Source organism: Aulostomus chinensis, chromosome 7, assembly GCF_037954235.1.
Source record: "Aulostomus chinensis isolate RoL2024-O1b breed Wild chromosome 7, RoL_Achi_v1.0, whole genome shotgun sequence".
Lineage (NCBI taxonomy): Eukaryota > Metazoa > Chordata > Actinopteri > Syngnathiformes > Aulostomidae > Aulostomus > Aulostomus chinensis.
The window spans coordinates 18976135-18999290 of NC_141326.1; the positions used below are offsets into that span (position 1 = coordinate 18976135).

At 42.0% G+C, this 23156-nt stretch overlaps 3 protein-coding genes across 4 annotated transcripts in view; 1 reads left to right on the forward strand and 2 right to left on the reverse strand.

The window, feature by feature from the left end:
• The window catches only part of fkbp16 (FKBP prolyl isomerase 16), a 27779-nt gene extending 17517 nt beyond the window's left edge, over positions 1-10262 (forward strand). The window contains exons 4-8 of the mRNA XM_086208964.1: positions 5853-6070; positions 7645-7826; positions 7997-8074; positions 9578-9715; positions 9807-10262. Of these exons, the coding sequence (XP_086065090.1) occupies positions 5853-6070; positions 7645-7826; positions 7997-8074; positions 9578-9715; positions 9807-9893 (703 nt within the window). The 3' untranslated portion in view covers positions 9894-10262. The remainder of the gene's footprint in view (positions 1-5852; positions 6071-7644; positions 7827-7996; positions 8075-9577; positions 9716-9806) is intronic.
• On the reverse strand, positions 10260-18734 carry rasef2 (RAS and EF-hand domain containing 2). Its single transcript, XM_086208962.1, has 17 exons — positions 18105-18734; positions 16852-17004; positions 14897-14987; positions 14571-14666; positions 13543-13620; positions 13351-13466; positions 13195-13263; positions 12629-12710; positions 12452-12522; positions 12165-12354; positions 11984-12085; positions 11422-11566; positions 11257-11338; positions 11069-11183; positions 10871-10984; positions 10689-10765; positions 10260-10616 (listed from the first exon to the last, which is right to left on the reverse strand). Exons 1-17 carry the CDS (start codon positions 18413-18415, stop codon positions 10514-10516), a joined length of 1995 nt encoding a protein of 664 aa, XP_086065088.1. The 5' UTR covers positions 18416-18734; the 3' UTR covers positions 10260-10513.
• A 718-nt stretch (positions 18735-19452) lies between these two features.
• sema4ba (sema domain, immunoglobulin domain (Ig), transmembrane domain (TM) and short cytoplasmic domain, (semaphorin) 4Ba) overlaps positions 19453-23156 on the reverse strand; it is a 51718-nt gene continuing 48014 nt past the window's right edge. For both annotated transcript variants that reach the window (XM_086208968.1, XM_086208967.1), the window contains one exon: positions 19453-23070. In XM_086208968.1, coding sequence (XP_086065094.1) covers positions 22298-23070 — 773 coding nt within the window. In that variant the 3' untranslated portion in view covers positions 19453-22297. The remainder of the gene's footprint in view (positions 23071-23156) is intronic.

A 23156-nucleotide genomic window follows, 5' to 3' on the forward strand; every position in this document is an offset into this window, starting at 1 on the left:
CTCTTTTTTCTCACCTGTTTGCAGGAGCAATAGCACAAATACAACTGCGTCACACACATGCAGACCAAAAAAAACCCAAACAAAACAGAAGGACCATCGATATGTAGCTATGCAGACATGGGTTTCATTTTTATCGTGTATTTTTTTTCATTTAATAAACTGCAACTGCCATATTTGTAATAATGTGAAATGTTTTAATATGTTTCCTCATGTTATCATTAACTCTATTAACTCCTCCATCCATCCATTTTCTACCTCTTATCCTGTTAAGGGTCGGGGGGGCTGGAGCCTATCCCAGTAGCCTCCAGGCGAGAGGTGGGGTTCACCCTGGACAGGTCACCAGTCCATCACAGGACCAACACATAGAGACAGACAACCATTCACACTCACAGTCACACCTACGGTCAATTTAGAGTATCAATCAGCCTCGTCCCCTCTTGATGTCTTTGGACTGTGGGAGGAAGCTGGAGTACCAGAGAGAACCCACACAGGAACAGGGAGAACATGGAGACTCACACAGAAAGATCCTGTGATGGAGCTGGGACTCAAACCCGGAACCTTCTTGCTGTGAGGCAACAGTGCTGACCACTGCACCGCCATGCACCGCACTCCACATTTATGAAGAACCATTAGCTAAAAACATTAGTCCAGCACCAGCTAAAACAATTTGTTGATCTTTTTGCTATTTTCTAAGATAAATCAGCAAATGGTGCCCCTCCTATGAACTCAAACTTTTATAAATATTTCTCTAATAGATTTCTTTGTTTCGAGAATGAGCAAAATGTTTTAAATTCAAATTCAGTCTTTTCATCTCTGTGAGATGCCTTCATTGAATTTCTTCAGTTTTGGCTCAAATATCCACTGGGACTTCCATCCATCCATCCATTTTCTTTACCACTTATAGGGTCGCGGGTGTGTGTGTGTGTGTGGGGGGGCTATCCCAGCTGACATTGGGCGAGAGGCGGGGTTCACCCTGGATGGGTCGCCAGCCCGTCACAGAGCCATTAGGGCAATAAGGGGTTCAGTATCTGACCTTTGGGTCAGGGGACAATTCGGAGGGTCATTTCTCTGGAAGATTGTTTTGAAAATACGATCGAGATGATTTGATGAGGCTGAAAGGTTCCCCGTGTACTCAAGTAATTTGATCAAAATGAATCCATGACATGACCAGACAAACAGCACTCACAGCCGCAGTAAATCCTGCCATCTACAAAGCAGATCCCCTCTTTAGGTTAAGCACATATTTCTGGTTGTATTAAATATCTTTCCAATCCATCCATTAGTTTTTAGACTGGCCTCAAACAACATGTTGGTGATGATGGTTCCTCCTCAGCATAGGCAAAAAGAATGTGGGTTTGGTTTAAGATGGTAACCACTAAATACCCACCTGATCATACCTTTGCCGTGGATCAAGCCACACCCCCTTATTCATCTCAACTACACACCTGTTGAGTTGCTTAACACCATCATCTTTTGTTGTGACACTGTCACAGGGAAAGATTTATAAGAAACAAAATTGCCCTCTGGTATCGTAGGAGTCTGACAGACAACATTTCACCATTATGACAGACACACCCACCCACACACACACACACACACACACACGTGACACAAACACACACACGCACTCACACGTGACACATGCTGTTGGAGTTGGTAATGAGCAGAGTTCTTTCTGTTCTTCTAATTGTGACAACCTGAGAACATCCAGCTATCAGGCTGCTGGCTTTCCTGATCGTGCTGGATGCGTTTTCATGACGGAAGCTGAAATGGAAGGAATTTACGTCTTTACTTGATTTAACATATTACTCTTAAAAACAACAACAACAAAAAAACACAATGCATGTACGTTGGAACCCAGCAGCTGAGACTGTATCATTACACCTCACACATTTGCACTGTAAGAAGCTCCAAACAGCAACCTTCAAGCTTCTGGCCGTGTTAACACCTGAAGAGAAGCTGATTTTGGACATGGACCTGAGCTTTAAGTCGCAGGTCCAGGATTCATCAGAGAAAAAGATCTTACCTCGCTGACCAGCCACTGCTTCCTCTCCGGACTAATAAGACCCTGGGGGCTCATTGATGGAGCTCAGTGCAGAAACACACTGGTGCGTTGCTAATCACTAGTGACCCCCATGACACCATAAACCTTCTAGACCCGTGAGAGTGCCGAATTCTCAGATTACACTCAACAGGTCACCAGGCGTGACCATTCTACTTAACGCTCAATGGCAACAATGGAAGCTGATTATTTTCTCCGTGAAGCCTCAGTCGGGGGGACGTGTGCGGCTCAGTCACCTGGTGAATCCTGTTTTCAGTCAGGACGTGTGTGACTTCTGCTTCCTCTGGGTTTCATTAAGTTTGGATTTTGAATGTTCAATTTTGCAGACTTGACACTGAGGCGGCTGTACCTGCATCGACTGACAAGAAATGACTCATCAGCTAATGTGCCCTGATCAGAGTGAGTCATGAGTTGCAAAGTGGTATTTATATCCAATAATATAATGAGCAAGAGCTTTTACTGCTCAGTTATTGATAAACCAAACACTGTTCGGTCAACTCACAACTCTGACATCTGTTTAAAGCAAAAGTGATAATCAAATAATCTGTTTCTTTTTCATTTTCAAAGTGACCTGATTAATCATTTGCCTTATACAGCTAATGTACATTTATACATGCATTTTCTCTTGTTGGTAAATTGGAGTAGATAGTCGATATTATATAACTGATCAGATCTTACGTTCTTTATTAAATAATTTAAATGAGTCTGTTTACTGTGTTAATTTTATTAACCCTACAGCATTTTATTTTACTACCATCATTTCTATGGCTCTGCAGTGGCCGTTTACCATCAGTCACCATTCGCTTTGAGCTTTCTGCAATCTGGAGTCAAAAAGAAGCGATGCAGGAGTGAAACCTCTCTGTGAGCTCAAGACACCAGTTTGTTCGTACTTGCAATGAAAAGAGCACTTTTTTGGGTGACGTATTACTAGATTCTCTTGTGTTTGACTCTCGATCTGATTCCTGGAGTTTTACCCTCGTCTGTCTCCTGTCTGCCTTTGCTTCCTGTCCTTCAGAGTACGAACCCTTCTCCTCTCAAGGCCTCAGTGCCTGCTCCTCCATGTTAACGGTGTTCTGACCCAGCAGCTGGCTCCAGAATCATAAGCAAGCAATTAAAGATTCTTGTGTAGTTTCTTCTGCCTTCACGTGAGATCCTTAATCTCCCCGGTTTCCTGGTTTGTAACACGGGAGGCGTTTTTCTGCACTGAGCACTTTTATTTTTGATAGTTGAAGCACATTTGGCCTATGCATGCTTTTATGGAACATTATTCACGCAGGACGCTCTCTTGTAATGAAGTATTTTTACTGTTATTTACTGAATTAAGGTATCTGAATATGCATCTGGATAGAAAATACTGAGCTCAGCGAGGAAGCCCTTTAACATGTCACTTATGAATCAGTGTCTGGGACATTATCTGTGAACTTTGACAGGTTCCGCCGTGTCTTTGCCGCTAAAGAAATCAAGCTCACTTTTAATTTAAGCAACCAAAAACATTACAGAACACTTTTACATATGCACCGGTCATAATCATAGAAACAAGAGATTTCTTTTAGGAGTGAGTGTGGAGGTGATCACCGGGGTCTTGTAGGGTGACAGGACACTGCTATTATTGCAGTACAATAACACTCACTGTTGCATAATATGCAGCCTTCAGAATATTGTGTAATGTTTACAGATAAGAGTACAAAAAGTTAGTGGGGATATCTAACAGCTACAGTATGTTCGCGCACAGTAAAAAGTACAGCTGTCTCATTCTTAGGGCAAAAATGCAGTCGTAGGGAAGATGTCTGTGTCTTTTGTTGTAGTTACATTCAGGAGAAAGAACCCAGGGTAACAGGAGGCACAAGCGTGCTGTACGTTCTTCTCTGCCTGTTGCACAACACAGCTGATGAGATCCTTGAAAACATCCAGTGGTATGTAAAAACAACCAGACAGCACTAAACGTCTGGCTTCAGTCCTGACTGATAACGTCGCAGAACTGGCTTTCACTGGTCCTCAGTGCAGAGGTCTGGCTCAGGTTGCTGAGGCCTGGTCCCTGCTGCTGGTTTCACACGCCAGTGATGGTGGACCCCAGAGAGGACAGAGGTGAAAGGGTAACCTGATCCCACCTGCTGACACAGCCTCCCAGCATACAACTAATTCTTTTAGACAGATATAATTGTGTCATTGACACAAGCAGTTTGAATAATTCATGACTTGACATGACTCCCGGTCCTCACACTCTGCAGCCAGCAGCCAGTGGGTGGGGTGGCTGAAGGAAGCTGTGCTTCCTTCTCTGTGACTGTGTCTCAGATCTAATTATATCCTCAACTGCCAGGGTCATCTTTAAAAGGGTTTGGTCATTAAGAGTTTATTTGATAAACTATTTAATATCACATTCTTTTCAGTTTTTTTTGTTGTTCTTGCAATCTGTCTTGTAGGACATGCTCTCTCACACACATTTTGGAGTCAGAGCTACCACGGAGTAAGGGATAATGGACCATTGTATGCCGTGTGGTCACGGGAGCCAGATGATTGAAAAGCAAATTAACTTTCCTTCTGAGTGACTCTTGAGTAAGATGAAGCCATCGATGGCTCACAGGTTCATACAAGTCGTCTGCTCCAAGGAGTCGGAGCCACCCAGGCGCCTTTTCGAATTATCGTTGCTTTAAAGGTGTGTGAGCTGCTGAATAACAGTGAAATTCAATATTTACTAGAAGCTAGTGAAAACACACACCTGCATCATCAACAATAGTACACATCTTCACTTTACATTCCTTGGATCAACACCTATAGGCTACAGACATTTTTTACATTCTCATTTACCGTGGAACAGAAATATGCAGCAGAAGCAAGCTGTCAATACAACCCTGAACATTTTAATTCAGAAAACTCATTAGCAAAGGTTAATAAAACATTTAAAGAAACATTTTTTTTAATCATTTTGGTGAATGCAATTCCATAATTGATTCTTCTTATGCTCTGTTTTTGGTCTTTTTGAATCCCCAGGAAAATATTTGTCTCTTTAAAAGTTGCTTCACAATCACTAGCTAGACATTTGGTACTGCGTTGATCCAAAATCTGAATTTAGCAGTTTGTCTCTGGAGTTCCAGGTTCTTTCCTGTTTGAATTCGGTAACGAAACGTAGTTGCTTTGTCTTCATTATGTGACAAATTCCCCAAACTCTTCTCCGAGAACACAAACTCATTGCCAGTATTTGTACCACTGCGTGACATGCAGAAAATCAGTGTTGTGAAATATTGTCCAACTTTCCACACGGACAGAGAGTTAATTTTCCAACTTTCCGACATCGCATGAGGGGAATGTCTTTCCGTAGCGCGTCCTTCTCTGCACGTGCCTGAAGCCATCCTCACTATGACACACAGAAATGGAAATGCATAGAGTTTGCACGCACACACACGAATGCACACACACACACTGGCTGAGTGTTGTTGGAGCTGGAATGATTAGGGGGGGGTGATGTTGGTGTATAAAACAGATGAATTTATCCAGGATCCAACTGTCTCTGTCCTTGAAGTATCAAACTCCAATCGTCTATGACGAATAAAATCAGTCAGGAATAAATGGGAAGTTTGTTGTTGATATAGTTCAATGAAATAAGAATTTGGATGGTCATGAGGATGTTAACTAGCTTGTATTTGCAGTTTTTGAAGCAAACAGTTCCTGATTGATTTTGCTATTGATCTAAATAATCTGGAGCAGGTTGCAGTCTTCTGTGGAGGATTGTCCCGCTCTTTGCCCTGCGACGATAATGAGGTTGTTTACTTGTATCTTTTTTTTTTATTTACAGAGAGCCTGATATTCCAGCATGGGCTCCTTTACTCTACCAGCTCCAGCTGCTGGATGTCAGAGACAAACCAGACCTGTTGACTCTGCCGATAGCAGATCGCATCCGCATTGGCAACCAGAAACGAGAGCGAGGGAACTTTTATTTCCAGAGGAACGAATACAGCATGGCAGCAAGAGCATACTGTATGGCTCTGGATGTGCTAACCACCCGCAATAGAGGTACCCAGCAGCTATGTGTGTACATCCATCCATCCTTGTATACACACACACACACATATATATATATATATATATATATATATATATATATATATATATATATATATATATATATATATATATATATATATATATATATATATATATATATGTGTGTGTGTGTGCACTTCTCCAACCCAAGAAATATGAATACACTCACTTGATGTAGAGGCCTTGAACATTTCCACTTCAGTCTGTGTCCAAAATGACGTAACAGTTTCGTGCTCTCCTCCGGTCTGCCACCACACTAATCACATATCACCATGCAGAACTGCATCTATCTAAGCCAAGTGTCATGATAATTAGCGTAATTGTTTTGCATAATTAAAGCTAATCAACTTTCATATTATTTCCACCTTCTTAATCGCTTTAATCATTGAAGAGGCAGGCTGGGCCAGAGAGGAAAATGTGATGGAACAAGTCAGTGAAGACAAAAACACGAACTGCTTCATAATGTATTAATGACTGAGGCCTAGTGAGTCAACTCACCGTGGTACAGAAGAGGAGAGTTTATCAGGGCATCAAAATCATGTCATTAGCAGATGATAAGACGCCAGCGTATGAAAATCAATCTGCATAGACATCAACATGGTACTTTTTTGGCTCATTTTGGTTCCAGGACATTTGGTTTGTAAATACAATTCATAACACACGCAGATTATGGATTATTTTAATGGACTAATTGGTAATCATGTGCAAGTAAACATGAAGTCACACAAACACTCGCCAGCAGATATCTTTCTGTCGTATAACCACGTCATATATTTACTGTAACGATGGAGTTGAAAGAGGAGATGACACATTTGTAGGCTCGTAGCTCAAAGCCGCGTTGCATCAATCTGCGGATTTCAATGATGGATCAAATGAGTGCGTGTAATTCGAGATGGTTCATGATGAGTCACCACCCATCAGCTCCCTAAGCCTAATCATCTATTCATGTTTTGGTTTTATATCTTTTACAGCTTCAGTGCAGTTCAAGCTAGGTTCCTCTAAAAGTTCAGAATTGATTTGAAAATACTACTTCATGCATTTCATGTTACGGCTGTTGCCACCTGTGTAGCGACGAAGCCTAGAAAGTTAGCAACTAGCTGGTGAGTTTGGGGGGGGGGGGGGGGTTATTGGCTCAGAAGCTTTCAGGTCTACATAAGGGTGAATATGAAGTTGAGCTTAAGACACTATACTGTACATCTGAGAAATCTGGAAACGTAGCTAAATGAACATAAGCACTTCTTCGAGTCTGCAATTCTGAGCCAAAAAGAAATGAAAATGAAATGAAATGAACGACTGAATTTTGAGTTTTGGCTGAACTGTCCCTTTAAGCGCTGAGCATAAGCATCTGTTCTGCTGTTCTTATAACGACACCCTACAAAAAGACCTACCCTCAGTCAGAATATTTCTTGAAACTCTTTCCCACGATTAAAAACTGTAACCAATCAAAGTTTTACGTGTCATCCATTGAAGTTGACATCCAAGCAGAGCCGACGTGAGTGAGTGTGTGTGTGTGTGTGTGTGTGTGTGTACGTGTGTGTTTACAGATGGTACTAGCAGCAGCTTAGAGACAGAGGAGGAAGAGGTACGCGACTACCGGGTGAAGTGTTTGAACAACCTGGCCACTGCTCAGCTCAAACTGGAGCAGTTTGACAAGGCGCTGCACACCAGCCGGGACGTTCTGGCCCTCGAGCCAAACAACGTCAAGGCCCTTTTCAGGACAGGAAAGGTGAGGAGCCAGACGTCACTGAGAGGCGTCTCGTCTCTTCCTTATCAAGCCGTGAATGATAAGTGAAGCGAGGGTTCCTGGTCAGATTTATTTTGAGGAATAAATATCAGCTCTGTTATTGCGGTCTTATTTATGAGCCCTTGTGTGTTGTTCACTTTAATCTCCTTCAGCTCCTGTCAGACACGAGTCAATACAAAGAGGCCATGGAACTGCTAAAAAAGGCCTTGAAACTGGAGCCGGCGACCAAGGTGAGACTATGTGGGTGAGCCTGTCTGTTCGTCCGTCCCCTCATTTCCTATTCCCCACATACAAGATGCCTTCCAATATTATTAATACAGAGTTTGTGCTTTTATTCCAGAAAAGCCCCCCGATGGTAAAGGGTTAGAGTAAATAAAGGTCAAGCCTGAGTTTCTACTTTTACTTTTAATCACAGATACTCTTCCCTTTACTCTGTCAGGCTGAATTTTAGCACAGGGGCGCTTTGATAAACTGAACATAAAGGGAATCAGAAGAGGGACGTCTGCAGGTCCAAAACACTGATTCAATTTAAGATTTGAATGATCGCGGTATAATTGAAAAGTGAAATGGAAATCCATGAAACGGAGCATGAAAACACTCCTAACAAGCCTATCGATTCAATTCTTAAACAGATTAAAAAAAGCAACAACAAAATAAACAACCCACCTTGAGTCTGTACCCCACATGCATGATCAAACACCTGCCTCTTCTTTACTAGTTGTATTTTTGGAGACCGTGACCTTCCTACCACAGAAACCTTACACTCAATATGCACGTTTTAGAGTGTTCAAGCAAAGACATTCACACATTAACCTCCAGAAAAGAGACGCCTGTGATCCTCTCAGCTTCTCTCTTTGAAGGCCTGTTCTGTCTTGTTTGTGTGATCCGTCTGATCTGCCAAAGCCTCCGCAGAGAATCTGGCAAACTTCACATTTGGCCGTCTGCAGACGTGTGACCACACAGTTCAGAGTTGTCCAACAAACTTGATAAAAATAACACTTACATGAGTTAAATATTGTCACTCTAAAAGCCTTGCGCTTTAAAAAAAAAAACACAAAAAAAAACCTGAAGGTGGAAGAAAGAGACTCGAGTCCTTTTCCAGCTATTATACAGAATCTATAATTACTCTTCCTCCTTACAAAAATGAGCAATAAACTTTTTTTTGGGGGGGGGGGGGTTGTTTCACTTGCGTGCTTTCACTCACTGGCATCTGCATTTCAATTCGATTATATAGTTTAAGACATCATATGTTTACAGCAGAGTTCCCAGTCTTACAGTGACCAGACCTATAAGGGCACGCGGCCATCATCACAAACTCTGTATGTCTGCTCTCGTCTAGACAAAACGAAAATATATGCTGCTTTGGTAATTACACCCTCGTCTGGATGCTGGATAAACTCGGTTTATCCGCCTCTGTGAGAAAGTTATTTTACTGCAGACATAATATAATTAAGCCATGCTGTATATTACATTATATCGTTGAACTTCTTCTTCTTCTTTTTTTTTTTAAAGCAGAAAGAAAAACTACATTTTCAACTGTGGGCTTAAAACATTCAATTTGGCTGATGGCCATTTAGGACTTAAAATTTTAAACCTCTGCTCTCACCTGCTGGACACTTGAAATACTACAACTTCCTTCGGCTCTTTTTCCAAACAATAAATCCATACAGTAAACCTTTTATCCTCCAAAATTTCTGATACCTCCATTCCTCTTTTTTTTTTCCTTTTCCAAGGCGATCCACCTCGAGTTGTCTAAACTGGTTAAAAGACAATTAGGAGGCAAAGATACTCGAGAATGGAAAGCGAAACCTGCAGAGATTCTTGGAGACAATATCACACCTTTCATGATTCCCTCTAAGAAGAGACCAACTGTAAGAAACTTCATCTCAACTATCCTCTGTCATAAATACTGAGTGCTAACGGAGTGTTGTTTTTTTGTTTTTTTTCCTTGTGGTGTTTTAGGGAATTTCCTGGAAGTTTATACTGGGAGCTCTGGTGGTGGCTTTGGGTAGCTTAGTGACGTCACTTGTTTTAACTGCAAGAAATTGACGAGCTCGGCAGAGAAGCTTCACGAATCACCGCTCTGCTGTCTCAGGCTGCTCACGGTTAGAAGTCCGTAAAGTTGAAAAACTTTCTGCTCTGAAGTCGAGAATTTGACTCCAAGTTATCGGTACGTGCAGATTTCTGCTGGTCAACGTGGCAGAAGTTACAGTCCCTTGTTCAGGTTTGTTTGTTTTATTTGAAAAGGGAGTCCGTTAGAAGTGAAGTTCATAAAACTGTAATATAATATTTCACTGATAATAGTTGAAAACTACGTTTTATAAAACACTTCTGATCCCCTGTTAAACTTTTAGTCCAAAAAAATAGTTTTCTGACTGTAAAACCATTAAACATTATTTAACTGGAATTGTTGAATCAATGTGCCTTATTTATTTATGCATTTAATTAAGAAATACACTTAAAGAACAAATAAATACAAAAACTTACAAAATGCGCATCACAAGCATTGATATTTGTACACCCCCTATTCCTCAACAATAAAAAAACTTTATTATTCATGAAATCATCTTAATTGAAGTTTTGAAGGTTAAAAGCTATTCTTAAAAAAATGAACTTCTAAGAGTTACTTTACTTCATATAAAAAAAACACCTTCAATGCTGCATCCTGTCTACAGTCCACAGCAGTTATTTAGAGTTTTCTTCGAGTTGTTTTTATTCAGTCTGACCTGAGAATCCGACTGACGCCTCAGTTTGACATTTTTCTTGACTTCCCTGTGAAGAAAGGAGAAAAGTGTTGCCATGGTTCTGGAGCAATAACACTCAGACTCCCTCTGGGCTCCTCACCTGGCTAGATGAAGCACCGCCTCCACCACGTTGGTTCCCTCCTTGGCGCTCGTTTCGCAGAACAGGGCGCCGTAAACCTACAAGCAGAGCATACCTGACTGCAGTCTGTTTATTTAGACAACTGGCAGGCTACGCCGTCTCTGTAAACATGAGTTCATCAAATGGAAAGAAAAGTTACACACCTTGGCCAACTTCTCTCCCTGTAAACTACTGACGCAGCGTCCCTCCGGAAGCGGTTCACGCAGGTCCACCTTGTTTCCAATAACACACATGGGGATTTTCTCCTCGGCTGAGTCCTTTTATAAAAACAAAGGCCATTGTTCCTGCTATATTCTGGGTAAGGTAATTGTTTGGCACTCCTTCAGTCTGTTCATGAATACCTGAATCTGATCCACCCACGCTCTGACATTCAGGAAGCTGCTCTCTGAAGTAACGTCATACAGTAGTAGAACTCCGTGAGCTTTACGAAAATACGACCTGGCAATACTGCGGAACCTACAGTGAAGGAAGTCAACGTTCATTTTCAACATTTTTTGGCAGTCTTTCCTGGTGCGGCTCAGTGTGGTACCTCTCCTGCCCGGCTGTGTCCCATATCTGGAGGCTGGTCTTCTCTCCGTCCACTAGCATCCTCTTTATTTGGAAGTCAACCCCTGACAACAACAACAACAACAAAAAAAAGCACTTTCATACGTCTTCTAAAGAAGATACTAAATGTGCTATGCGTGGTACCCACCCAGAGTGGTCTGCATGTCTCCTCTGAACTCGTTGAGAGTCAGTCTCAGTAAGAAGCTGGATTTTCCTGCTCCTGCGTCTCCAGCTAGGACCAGACGGTACATTGGAGCAGGTTCCTCAGCTTCCTCAATGTTGGCCTCTAATGGCTTCAAACGACAAAAAGGCAATTTATAAATGTCAACACAGGCATATTCAAACTGTAAAATATACTTAAAAATAAATGGAGAAACAACAAAAATAAACAATAGTAATGAGCACAGTAGCACTCAGTTAGCAGCATCTCTGTTATTCATTTAGAAAAACATTATAATTTGAATAATTTAACTACAGAATATTTCTCTTGAGCACAGAAAAATATTTTGAATTAACACGAGTGCATCATGTGTTTTCTTTAACAGGTATCTTCTAACAGGTAACGTTACAGCCATCAGAAGAAAGCTGCCATGGACACGAGATGTGCTAACATTGTTGCACTGCTTCATGTCAAAAATGCAAAATAATCGTCCCATTTACTTCCAGTTACATGTTGTCACTGGTTTAACTGGTCATATTCACACGAGTACCTTAGTGGAGAACGCTGACAAACGTCTTCGCAGTGATGATGCTATGGAACTTGTTCTGCTCGGGGTCACCGACATTGCAGCTTCAGATTTGACTTCTGATATCTGTAGCAGACAAGAAAAACTCGTGTGAAGTTGTTACAGCTCAGGAGCGCAGCAAGTTTTTTTGGTTGTTTGTTCTGACCTCCACTTCAGACGGGGCGTAGGAATAACTGTGGTGGATGGTTTCCACCGAGCATCTGCTGTCATCGCTGTCGTAATCGCTGCCGGAGCTCTCTGCTGTGTCCATGGGCAGAGACACGCCGCTGTCCAGGTACTTGTCAGCCCAGGAGGCCACGTGAGAGTAGGTGGACTTTGTTGAGGCCTGCTCGGAGCTGCACACACACACCCACACCCACATCCACCCACACACACTCAGGCTTTAACTGTGACTTTTTCCATTGAGACAGCTCAATCTGCAGATTCACCTACCTGTCGTGGCTGAGGGTGCTCTGTCGAAGAGGTTTCATCCTTCGAGCTGGGATTTCATTTTGAGGAGACAGCTGTTGGGCAGATTAGGAAAGACACGGAGGGAACTTTTGAAAATGCAGTGCATCAGACGCAGGGATGGTGGATTGAGCAGATTGATCAGCACACCTACAAACTTACCCTTCTTTTAGCTGCAACCGCTTCAGTAGCCAACACAGAGCGCAGCCCGTCATTACTGTCATACAGCTTTTGGTTCATGTCTCTAACAGTGCATTCATGCAAACAAATGTCAGACAGATGTAAAGTGACTGTGTTAATCCAAACATGTCAAGAAAAAAGAACTGTAATTATTTATTCACCCCTGTTTTAAAATCAGTTGAGGCTGAGCAAAATCAATAATGCAAGGGTGGGTAATGTTCACGAAAGTTTGAAACACGTTGAAAATTACAAATTTAAAGCCTGTTGTTATTTTGTGGCTGTTCACACTTTTATTACAAAAAAACGGAAAAAATGTTGGCGGTCAAAGGTCAGGATCACTGCGACAACTTAAAACATCACCAGTGTCGTACAAACAGGATGCGACATTCATAGTTTGAAGCGTATTTTGGGGAGTTTGGAGTTTCTTTCTACAACATACACAGATATATATATATAAAAAAGAATCAGCTTCTGTGACGCTGAAAAAAAATCAGGCATCAAAAATCGCAAATTAAATCTCAGTATCCTCAAATGCCAGGTCTACTTACTGGAGGATCTGAATCTGACTGGAGTAAGACTGGTATTCCAGAACCATCCTCCTCAAATCCTCCGTTTCTCTGTCAAAGAAGAAACAAGCCACATATTGAACTGGACGTTGGATCTGGTCCAGTGGACATGAGCTGGGTTCAAACACGCGGCTTCACCTTTCATGTTGAGCTTTCTGATCGGCGTACATGTTTTTCAGCTTGTCCAGCTCAGAGTGCAGGACGGCGATGTTTGTCTGGGCTTGTAGCAAAGAGCCCCGGAGCTGCTCGTTCTCCTGAGGGGATCATTTGCATCAACAACACAGCCGCTACGACAGCTTGTACAAGTCATTTTCTCCTGTCGTAACAAACCTGTGAGAGGTTCCTAATTTGTTTGTTGAGTCCGACCACCTCCTCCTTTGACTGGCTGGATTCACGATCCTCCTGGCTCTGGAGGAAAACATATTTGGCTTTCAGTCAGTTTTATAAATGTAAAAGTAATTTAAGTGTTTACCAAAAGAGATTATTTGCACATCCAACTGTCTCTGATTCAAGTTTGAAGTAGCATCACTTCAGTCTTGGGGAAAAGTACGATGCTCCACGCTGCTTCCACTCACTGATACAACTAGTACAAACAACCACTCTAAGCAAACGGACAGAGGGGCTGAACAGAGTGTCAGTAAATTGTGGTGCTGAGGAAACTTTTGTTTTTAAACCGCAGAAATAAATGGGGAGAAATATTGCAGACATGTTGATTGTAGCCTGACCAGAACTACAATTTGGAGACTGATATTTTTATTTTTATTGAAAGTCTTTAATGAGTATTTGGGTCATTCCAGCTGGACGAGGTGAGATTGTACAGATGAGATGACAGGATACTGGAGGCATTCGACAGGCTCATTAACCGTGGGCTAAGTGATCTGCATCGTCAACATCTGCAGGCAGGAAACAAAATCCTCTTCTGTGTGTACCTCAGGTTTTAACCTGGTAATTTCTGTTTCTAGTATCTGTACTTTGACTTCACAGCCAGCAACAGACTTTTGTTTTTCAAGTAAACGACACGTTTCAAGTTGCTACTGTTCCTCGCTGGTTTTAATTTTCCTTAATCAATTATGCAAAAAACACCACAACAATTCCCAATGCAATCAAGCATCGGCGTATATTTTCTAGTCGGCAACTCTCCAGAGATGATCTAGATGGAGAGGCGCCGTCTGATCAAAAGGGGTCACTGGAGACACAGCTGACGTGCAGACGACTGCTCTGTGTGATCAGTCCGTGATCGGACACAGGTGGACTGAAAACCGCAACATATTTTGAAAAAATATATTGTTGAGGAATGCCTAAATGATTTGTCAATGATCTGTTTATTTTGGATGAAAAAGAAGAAGAGAGACACCAACCTGTAAAAGCCTTTCCACGGTAGTCTGCAGGTCTGCAACCTCATTCTGGTGCTTCCTCTGTATGCTAGACATGATTTCTTCTGTTTTCTTCACTTCCTACAAATATGAACCGGACCAGGCCTTGAAAAGAGGCTTTCATCAGACTCTACACAGGCTCTCTGTGAGCCGTGTCGCCACAAATATGCAGGTGAGAGCTACTGGTCCATGTGTTTCACTCGACTGAGAGATCAGATTCATTATTTCAGCCTGTGTTTCCGGGTGTGGGTCAAATGAAGCTGTTAGAACGGTAATTTCAGCTGGCGTTGCAGCCGTTCTACTGCACTCACCTCGGCTCTCACCCGTTCCTCTGTTCTTGCGAGCTGCTGCTCTATATCATCCTCCAGTTCTGCCAGCTGACTGTTGTTCATCTCTTCAGCTCTGTTTCGACAAAAATTCACACTCAGTTTCCTATCAGGATTCCAACTCGTGATGAGTCAAAGCAGATTCTCCAACAGGGGGTCCAAAAGATTAATAGAACTGGTATTAACATACAAATCCATTCACCTCCTGCCCTCTGTAACAAATCTACCCAACTGAGCCTGAAACGTGCTGCAGGCTCATCAAATATCACGTGACCCAACGGGAGAGGGACGGTCTCAGAGAAGCAGATTCCACATTTGAGCTGATCTTTGTGAGTCTGATCCCTCAGATCTCACATACATGTGCTTTACTTAGGCTTGTGTTCAACTTGAAAGCGTCACAAGTGTTGACGTAAAGGACAAATAAACATAGAGGCTGCATATACCAGAGTTTTCTTTTTCAATGGAATTAAAAGAACAGGCAGGGCAGCTAAAACCCATCTCCCTACTTCCTTGAACCTGGAATGTCACCTTTCTTTCACATGCCGCTGAAGCGTGGAATGATGTCAAACTGAAAAACCAGCTTCAACACACAATCTTTCCCCAAGTGCAGTTCGAGCTGCTTCACATTTAAAGCCACTGATTCATTCATTTCTTTTAGTCCAGTATCTTCACTCTCCTATTCTGACTGATAATTGCCATAATAAAGGAAATGTTAAGCTTTAATTGAAAAAAAAAAAAAGATTTTAGTTTCAGTCTTGTGTGCATCTGTGTCAAACAAAGATTTATTATTAAGTCTGCTGGATACGAAGTGTAAGTACGACACATCTGCAGCGCCACAATACTTCACTTTTTGACGCACAATTGGCCTTATCATTTAATTTGGAATAAATCTAAACGAATAGCGCAGCCCGACTCTGCTGCTCTCATATCGCTGAAACTCGTCTCAATCAAGAGGCTAAATCATAGAGGGTGATGAACGACGCATTCCGAGTGTGAGTTTTGAAACGGCAACACCATAACAAGTTACGTCCAATCAATATTCCTGATAATAATCAATCAAAATCCTTCATAGGGGTGCTTAATGCACCAGTCGCACAGAACAGGCCAATAAGTAGTTCCTGGTTTCAGCTGTTGAAGCAGGAACAGTATGTTGGTCCGGCTCCTTCTTCTACACCTGCACACGATGCCAGAGCACAGGAAAGCATCACAAGTGTGAAATCCTTCTGGCGATGGAGCAAAATAACACTGATAGAACGTTTTTCCGATCATAAATTTAAGAGGATGCAAGAAGGAAATAAGACGCTTGATATCTCTCTCTACTCCTCAACACGTTCCCCGCCAGTTTCTCACATCTCGTTTCTTCTCCCCTCATTCATTTCTTTCTTTGACCTCCTGACTCCCGCTTCTCACATCTTCTAATCCATTATCCTCCACTCCTCTTTCTTACATATAACCTTTTCCTTCTTTCTCACTCCCCTCATCGTCTCTCCTCCTCTTTATTCCACGTCCCATCTGGCTCTACAGGATTTCTTCTCCCCCATCCTGCTCACCCCCCCCCCCGCCGCAAAGGTATTCAGCACACACTCAGTGCATAAAGGTCCAAGTTCAGCCTGGGTGAACTGCTTTGGTTTTGTGTGTTTGTGTGTGTGTTCTTTGACTTACTATCTGAGGGGATCTGACAATGCTGAGTGAGACCACTATTATTAGATTTGTATTTCTTAAAGTAAAATCACATATTCCAAAATGATCTGATACTAAATATCACTGCTCATACACACATCGTGGCCACGGAAACGCACTGTCCTTGCTTACTCAGGCCTCTTTTAATATGATTTATTTCTTGAACTTTGGCCAGTGACATTTTAATAACTGTTCCATTCCATTTCCCAGGATTAAACTTTTTACACCCAACTTGAGAAAAACCAGACATTCCTTCTCACCGCTTCAAACTGGTCTCCAGCTGTTCACATTCTAGTCGGTTGTCCAGGCTCTGAGTGATCAGGGAGTGGATGATTTCCTCGTACTGCTGAAGGAGAGCTGTGTTTGCAGAGCAGTGAATGGCCCGATACAGGTCAGCCAGCTGCTCCTTCAGGCTGTGGGAGGAGAACAAACAGTTGCACGGAGGAGAACAGGTCAGTGTGCTTGTTCTTCAACTCAAACTGCACACAAGTCTTCCTAGTGTCAAACGCTGCCAGACAAACAAACAGAAATACTAAAATCGCTAAGAAATAAGCAAATGCTGACTCTAGAAATGAGGTGTTTGTTGGAAAAAATATACGCATCCTTATAAGAAATGACACAACAAAGCTCATTTGACATCTGGTGTCAAATACTAGTGATGCACACTACTGTTATCAGCAGATGATCATCGGCCGCGTGATGTCACTTGCAAGGAGTTTCACAAGGATGGGAGGATCACGCCACGTCTCGCGGTTATGTTTGTTTTTGTCTTTGTTACGACCAGTAACAGACCAACACCAGAAACAGCAGCTGATGGCGTCCGGCAGAGGAGTTTCCTGTCAGATGCTGCTAGCGAACTCTTCTTCATGGCTTCATGGGGTGGGGGGGTGTGCAACCACCTTCTCTCAAGAGCAGTGTTTACAGTTGCTTTTCTGTGGTGAGCTGGTGTGTGACTGTCTAGCTGGAACATTGTGGTTACATAAGTTCCCCATGTAATCAAGTAAGTCTGTACTGCTGGTTTGGGAATGCCTACTCTCTTACGTCTGATATGACATCTTCGAGTGTCTGACAGATTGTATATATTTCAGATCTGGTGATTGGATCCAGTACTGAGCTCATACAATACCAAATATGAAACCTCATCAATAACAGCAGTTCTGTGTGGTCCAGTGATGATTTCAGTGACTAACCATCAAATAGGACTGGGACAATTACAGAAAAACTTGTAGAAGAAGATTCAATATCCAGGAATTCACACTTTAGACACAGTAAGACACGTTGTTGATGTATTTGTTTCTGAAGCACGAGATTTTGGAGCTCAGTTGCAAAACATTGTTATTTTCCAAATTGCCGGTCACATTGTTGGTGAAGTTGGTAAAACATGATCTGACAGGTGATTAGCTCCATCCAACCGACGTCTGGCTGGATTTAGCGAAATGAGAAGCTAATATCTAGCAGTAGCTTCTGGTGAGCCTGTCAGACAAAACTCAGGGAGAAGGCGGACACACTTTACCTTTCAGATAACAGAGTTTCCGCCTCCAGCCCGCGGATGAACTCTCCCCACGGGCAGCCTTGGCCCGGGGACGACCCGGCGCCCAGAGACGCCAGGTCCAGGGTCTCAGAGACCTCCTGGAACATGAACGAGAACTCGCTGTAGTCTATGTATCCGTCTTGGTCGGCGTCAAACTTGTCAAACAGAGTTCTGATCTCGGACTCCGGGACGTTGAGCTCGCGGCAGATAACCGTAAAGTCCTCGTACTCGATTTTACCGGATTTGTTCACGTCACAGGAGGAGAACAGTCTCTGAAGGCTCGGTCGGTCCATAATCTGTCAAGTTAGCAAAATTTAAAAAAAAAACAAAAAAACCCAAAACAAAACAAAACAAAAAACAGCACGGTTAATCCTAAACTCCCTTCTGGACTAGAACTGGGTCCGTGTCAATTAAGTGTCATTGAGGTGTTTGCCAGGCTCCGATTGGTCCAGATGTCCGTGTAGGCGGGTTTCCTCCGAATCATTGGAACCAACGTGCCGCTCACTACCTGCGTCCGCAAGCGACACCAGCACGACTGGAGCTATTTGCCTTCATCCTGGGACAAATGCGTCATCATCATCATCAGCAGTAGCATCTATAGATGCCGTGTTTGTCTTTCAGGTGTGCGATGCCTGCAACAGGTTATCGACACTCCCCTTTGTTCCTCAGGTTCGGAGACAGTTTACGACTCCACCCCGAGAGATCAAATTCCTATGAAAACCTCCGAACTGTGGCCAGGGAAGACCATTTCTGCCCCCAAAACAAACAAATAATAATAGTAATGATAATAATAAAAAGTTCATAGACATGATAAATGAAAATTGTGCATTTTTTACCATGACGTTTTTTAATCTCACAATTTCAATTATGACCCACTTTTCTCTGATAAATGTGACTATATGTTGAATTTTGACTAATCTCTACATTTTTGACTTTTCATCTGAGTTTTAACCCGATATGTTGACTTTTATGTCAGTTTTTCACCTTATTATGATTTTTTGACTTTTAATTTCACAGTGTCAAGTTTCCATCTGATATTTTTAATTTAGATCTCATCATCCCAATTTCATCAACCAGTTCTGACTTCTGCAACCTCCGAGGAATGATAGTACCTGAAAAACAATGATGCACATTTAATATTTAATATTTTTTCCTCACAATTTAGAAATGTTCCTGTCCAAATGATGCCTTTTAATCTATTTTCATTAATCTAATAACGTACCTTTTTTCATTTTCAGAAATGGGCATCCAGCAAATGAGAGGTTAGAGGCAATTAGAGGCAAATGAAAAACAAAAAGTATCTATTTAATCTTTATTTGAAAAATTAAAATAAAGTGCTTTTTATATACAATACAAAAAAAGAAAAAAAAACAGTGATGTATGATACAAAAAAAATACAGTTCACCGTAATTTTTACACTGGCAGCTGAATTTACAAAACAATTTTACATAAAACCATTGAATTACAATACATGTTGACACGAGTGAGCAACTTGTACTGTCACAAATAGAAGGCCTGACTATAGTGGTTCATTAGGGAGAGCAGACAACGATACTTCCGCTGTGGTGTTGTGAACAATAGAGTAGATTAGGCTCCAATAAAAGCGTGTTCTACCTGCACACACACGCACACGCACACACACACATTTTAAATATATATATATATATATATATATATATATATATATATAATATATATATATAAGAAATCACTGCCACATTATTATTTTTTTCTGCACTTGGCAAATGCAATATGACGACAGCCACTTCACCAGAAGCTGCCGTTTGTGTTTGTAATAACAGTCAAAGCAGGACTTTTTCATTGGGCGTGACTGACAAGGCCGATCAGTCGTTAGAAATTCACACAGAGCCAGTTTTGCAGTGCCATTTATAACAAATGTAATACTATGCTTCTCTAGGTTTTAATATATCACAATCAGCCAGTGGTTATTTGTGTGCTACACTTCAAGAGTAAAATTGAGTCCCTGACTGAGGCTGAAGCCACTGTAACAAAAAAATAAAATAAAGATACACCCCATGAGCTCCTATATGATGCCGACAATATTAAATCACTCTTGTCTCTGAGCGTGTCACACCTACAGTATATCAGACTCTACAGCACTGTTACCTGGTTAGTTTTTTACCCCAAGAGGCACGTCTCTTGATTATTATTTCAGAAGGCATTATCCATTTTCCCCAAAAAGGCAGATTTGTTATTAAATCCATGACCTGCATTATTCTAAGGCGTTTCAACATCCTGTGCAAACCATATGCATTCTGAGACCACTCATCATTTGTGACTTTTTAATTTTGATGGCTGCGTTGTAATACTGAGACTTCAATAGTGTTTTCTGGGTCAAAAAAATGCGTCTCCCACACACTCTGCGTTCAGGAAATGATCAGCTCGCTGTTGATAAATCTTTAGATGGGATCAATAATGAAAGATTATTAATGCATGGGAATGAAAATTATTGCTTTATGGTCGCTGTTTAAACCACTCAAGCAAGCAGCAGGCATTTCCTTCCATTCATGAACACTCATCACCTATAATCATTTTTTTTCATAAATCAAGCATATACAGATGTATTAATTAAATCATATTATTATTAATTGTAGTATTTGAATTATTTCCCTTAGTGAACATTCACATATATTTAAAACATGACAGACTGACTATGAAAAAAAAAAGCCTCTGTAAAAGACACATTTGGCCACATAATTATTTTAAATATGAGATAAATCTGCAGTCAAATGTTATTGTACTGGAGTCTCCTCATCTCAAAATACACCAGGATGGCTAGAATCTCTTGCATACTTACAGTTAATGTAATAAGAGCGTTTGTGCGTATGTATGTATGTATATGTGTGTGTGTTTAGGTGTCTGTGCGTGTGTGTGTTTGTGTGTGTGTGTGTGTGCGTGGGTGTGTTTTTTTGTAGTGCCACTGATCCTAAAGTAGAAGCGCCAACACCTTTGTGCTTACTCAGTTTCTAGGGTGAGGTTTTCTCATGTTTAACCTCACTTCACATTATGTGCTTTGCATAGACTGCCTATCTCAAATACCAGGAAATGGGATTTTTTTTCCCCCCTCTTTATCACATTTGGTGAATAGAAACCCTGTCAGGTTTCTAAAGAGAAATACTATAATACTAAAACAAAACACGTCAGTCTTTGTTTATGATCATGTAGGTGTTTTTTTTGTGTGTGTATTTGTGATTGAGGTGTTTTTGCTGAGGTGATGCCTTGTTTGTGTTTTTCTTTCACTCCATAAATAATCTCAATTTCTCAGCACAGGTCTTCTCTGAATCATGTGTCAGTCCTTTTTTTAAAAAAAAAAAGTAAGTCTTAACAAAGAGAGTATTGTGAATACACGCTGGCTATCTAAGAAACCGTGACAGGATTTTTTTTTTTTTTAATTTTTCTCCCTCTCTCTTTCTGTCCTGTCACTGGGTTGTTGGTGTATATTCTGGTGTGTGTTTACCTTGCTACAGTACAGTACATAGTGCATAGCCTTAGCGAAGGGTAGGCTCCTATCAGGTGACTATCAGCTGGGAGTGTCTGAATGGTTTCAAAGCATTACCATTAGCTGACATGGACGGACTGAGTGGCAACGCTATGAAATTTAACCACTAAATCCTGGTCGTGACGCCACCTCTGCTGTGCTCTCGTTAGGTACGCCAAGGAGCTTCTGTTCTCACCCCTGAGGTTATGATTCACCCACACCAGAAGGGGTGTGGCACGGGTCTTTAAGGAAGAACCCAATACATTTCAGGGAAGAGACATTTTTCCCAACAGCATTTGTTTTTTTACATTGGCCTTGGCGGAGGTCTGCACCCTTCTAGTTACATTCTGTTTCTGAAAGCGCCAAAAGTCTGAAGGCAAACTGGAACTTCTTCAGTGTGCTTCGAATGCACTTGAATAAGAGTGACAGGAACATAAAAAAAAAAGAAATGTACATGGACCACAGGAACAGAACAAAATGAGACAAAGTGCAAAATCGGTGTGATGAAAATGTCCCTCCATGAAGAATCTGTTGTCCCTCACTTTTTCCCTCTTAAAGGTTTTTTTTTTCTCGCTCTCTCTCTCTCTTTCTTTCTCTCTCTCTCTCTCTCTCTCAGCAAGTGCCCTCTTTACTTCTCAGTTGAAAATGAGTCTCTCCACGTAACATGAAGGCGGCGTCACACTATAGAGTCTTTGATCTCAGATCCAAGTCTGACTCGTGGCCGAGGGCACGTGGGAGATATCTCAACGCGACTGTCCTTCAAGTTCAGAGGCCTCTTCTCAGACTCGGAGAAGCTCTTGCTGTTGTCTGGTGACGAGCACTCGTGCGGTGGCGTGCTGCAGATGTAGTTGTCATTAAGGGTCTGGTAGCCCTTGTGATCTGACACAGACGCTGCCACTGTGTTGCCATTGAGTGGTAAGTTCTCAGCCGGTTTAACAACTATTCTTGGCTTCTTCTGTTGCATGCTGGGGCACTCGCCCTCCTTCAGCATGGATTTCATGTGGTCGCGGTTCCTGTAGACCACAAACAGGGAGAAGACCACTAGAGAAAACACAAGCAGGGCACACACCACAATGAGCTCGTTCCAGTAGGTCTTGGTGTTGATCTGCGGTGAACGGGCCTCGCCAGGCAGAATGACAAAATCCTCCTGGGAGATCAGCGGTGGACGTGAGCGGCCCGTCAGCGTGGTGCTCTCCTGCTTCGCCTCGCCTCTCACACAGTAGTTGGCCAACAGTTGTCTGAAGCCTTCCTCCACAGACCAGCACTCGTAGGTTTCCTGCCTGTCAGCTTGAGCTACAACCACCAGCCCCCCCTCTGGGCTCGGGTAATGGAAGTGACCTGCACTCTCACTGAACTCCCACCTCCGTTCAGCCAAATTAGAACGCAGCTTACACGGCAGCACTTGGAACGTGTTGGCTGGGATAACGATGGCTTGGCATGAAGACACTCCTGTGGACAAAGATTGACAGTGTAATGAATAAGCTGCCATATGCAGTGCAGCATTTAAAAAAAAAAGATTTAACATAACGAACACA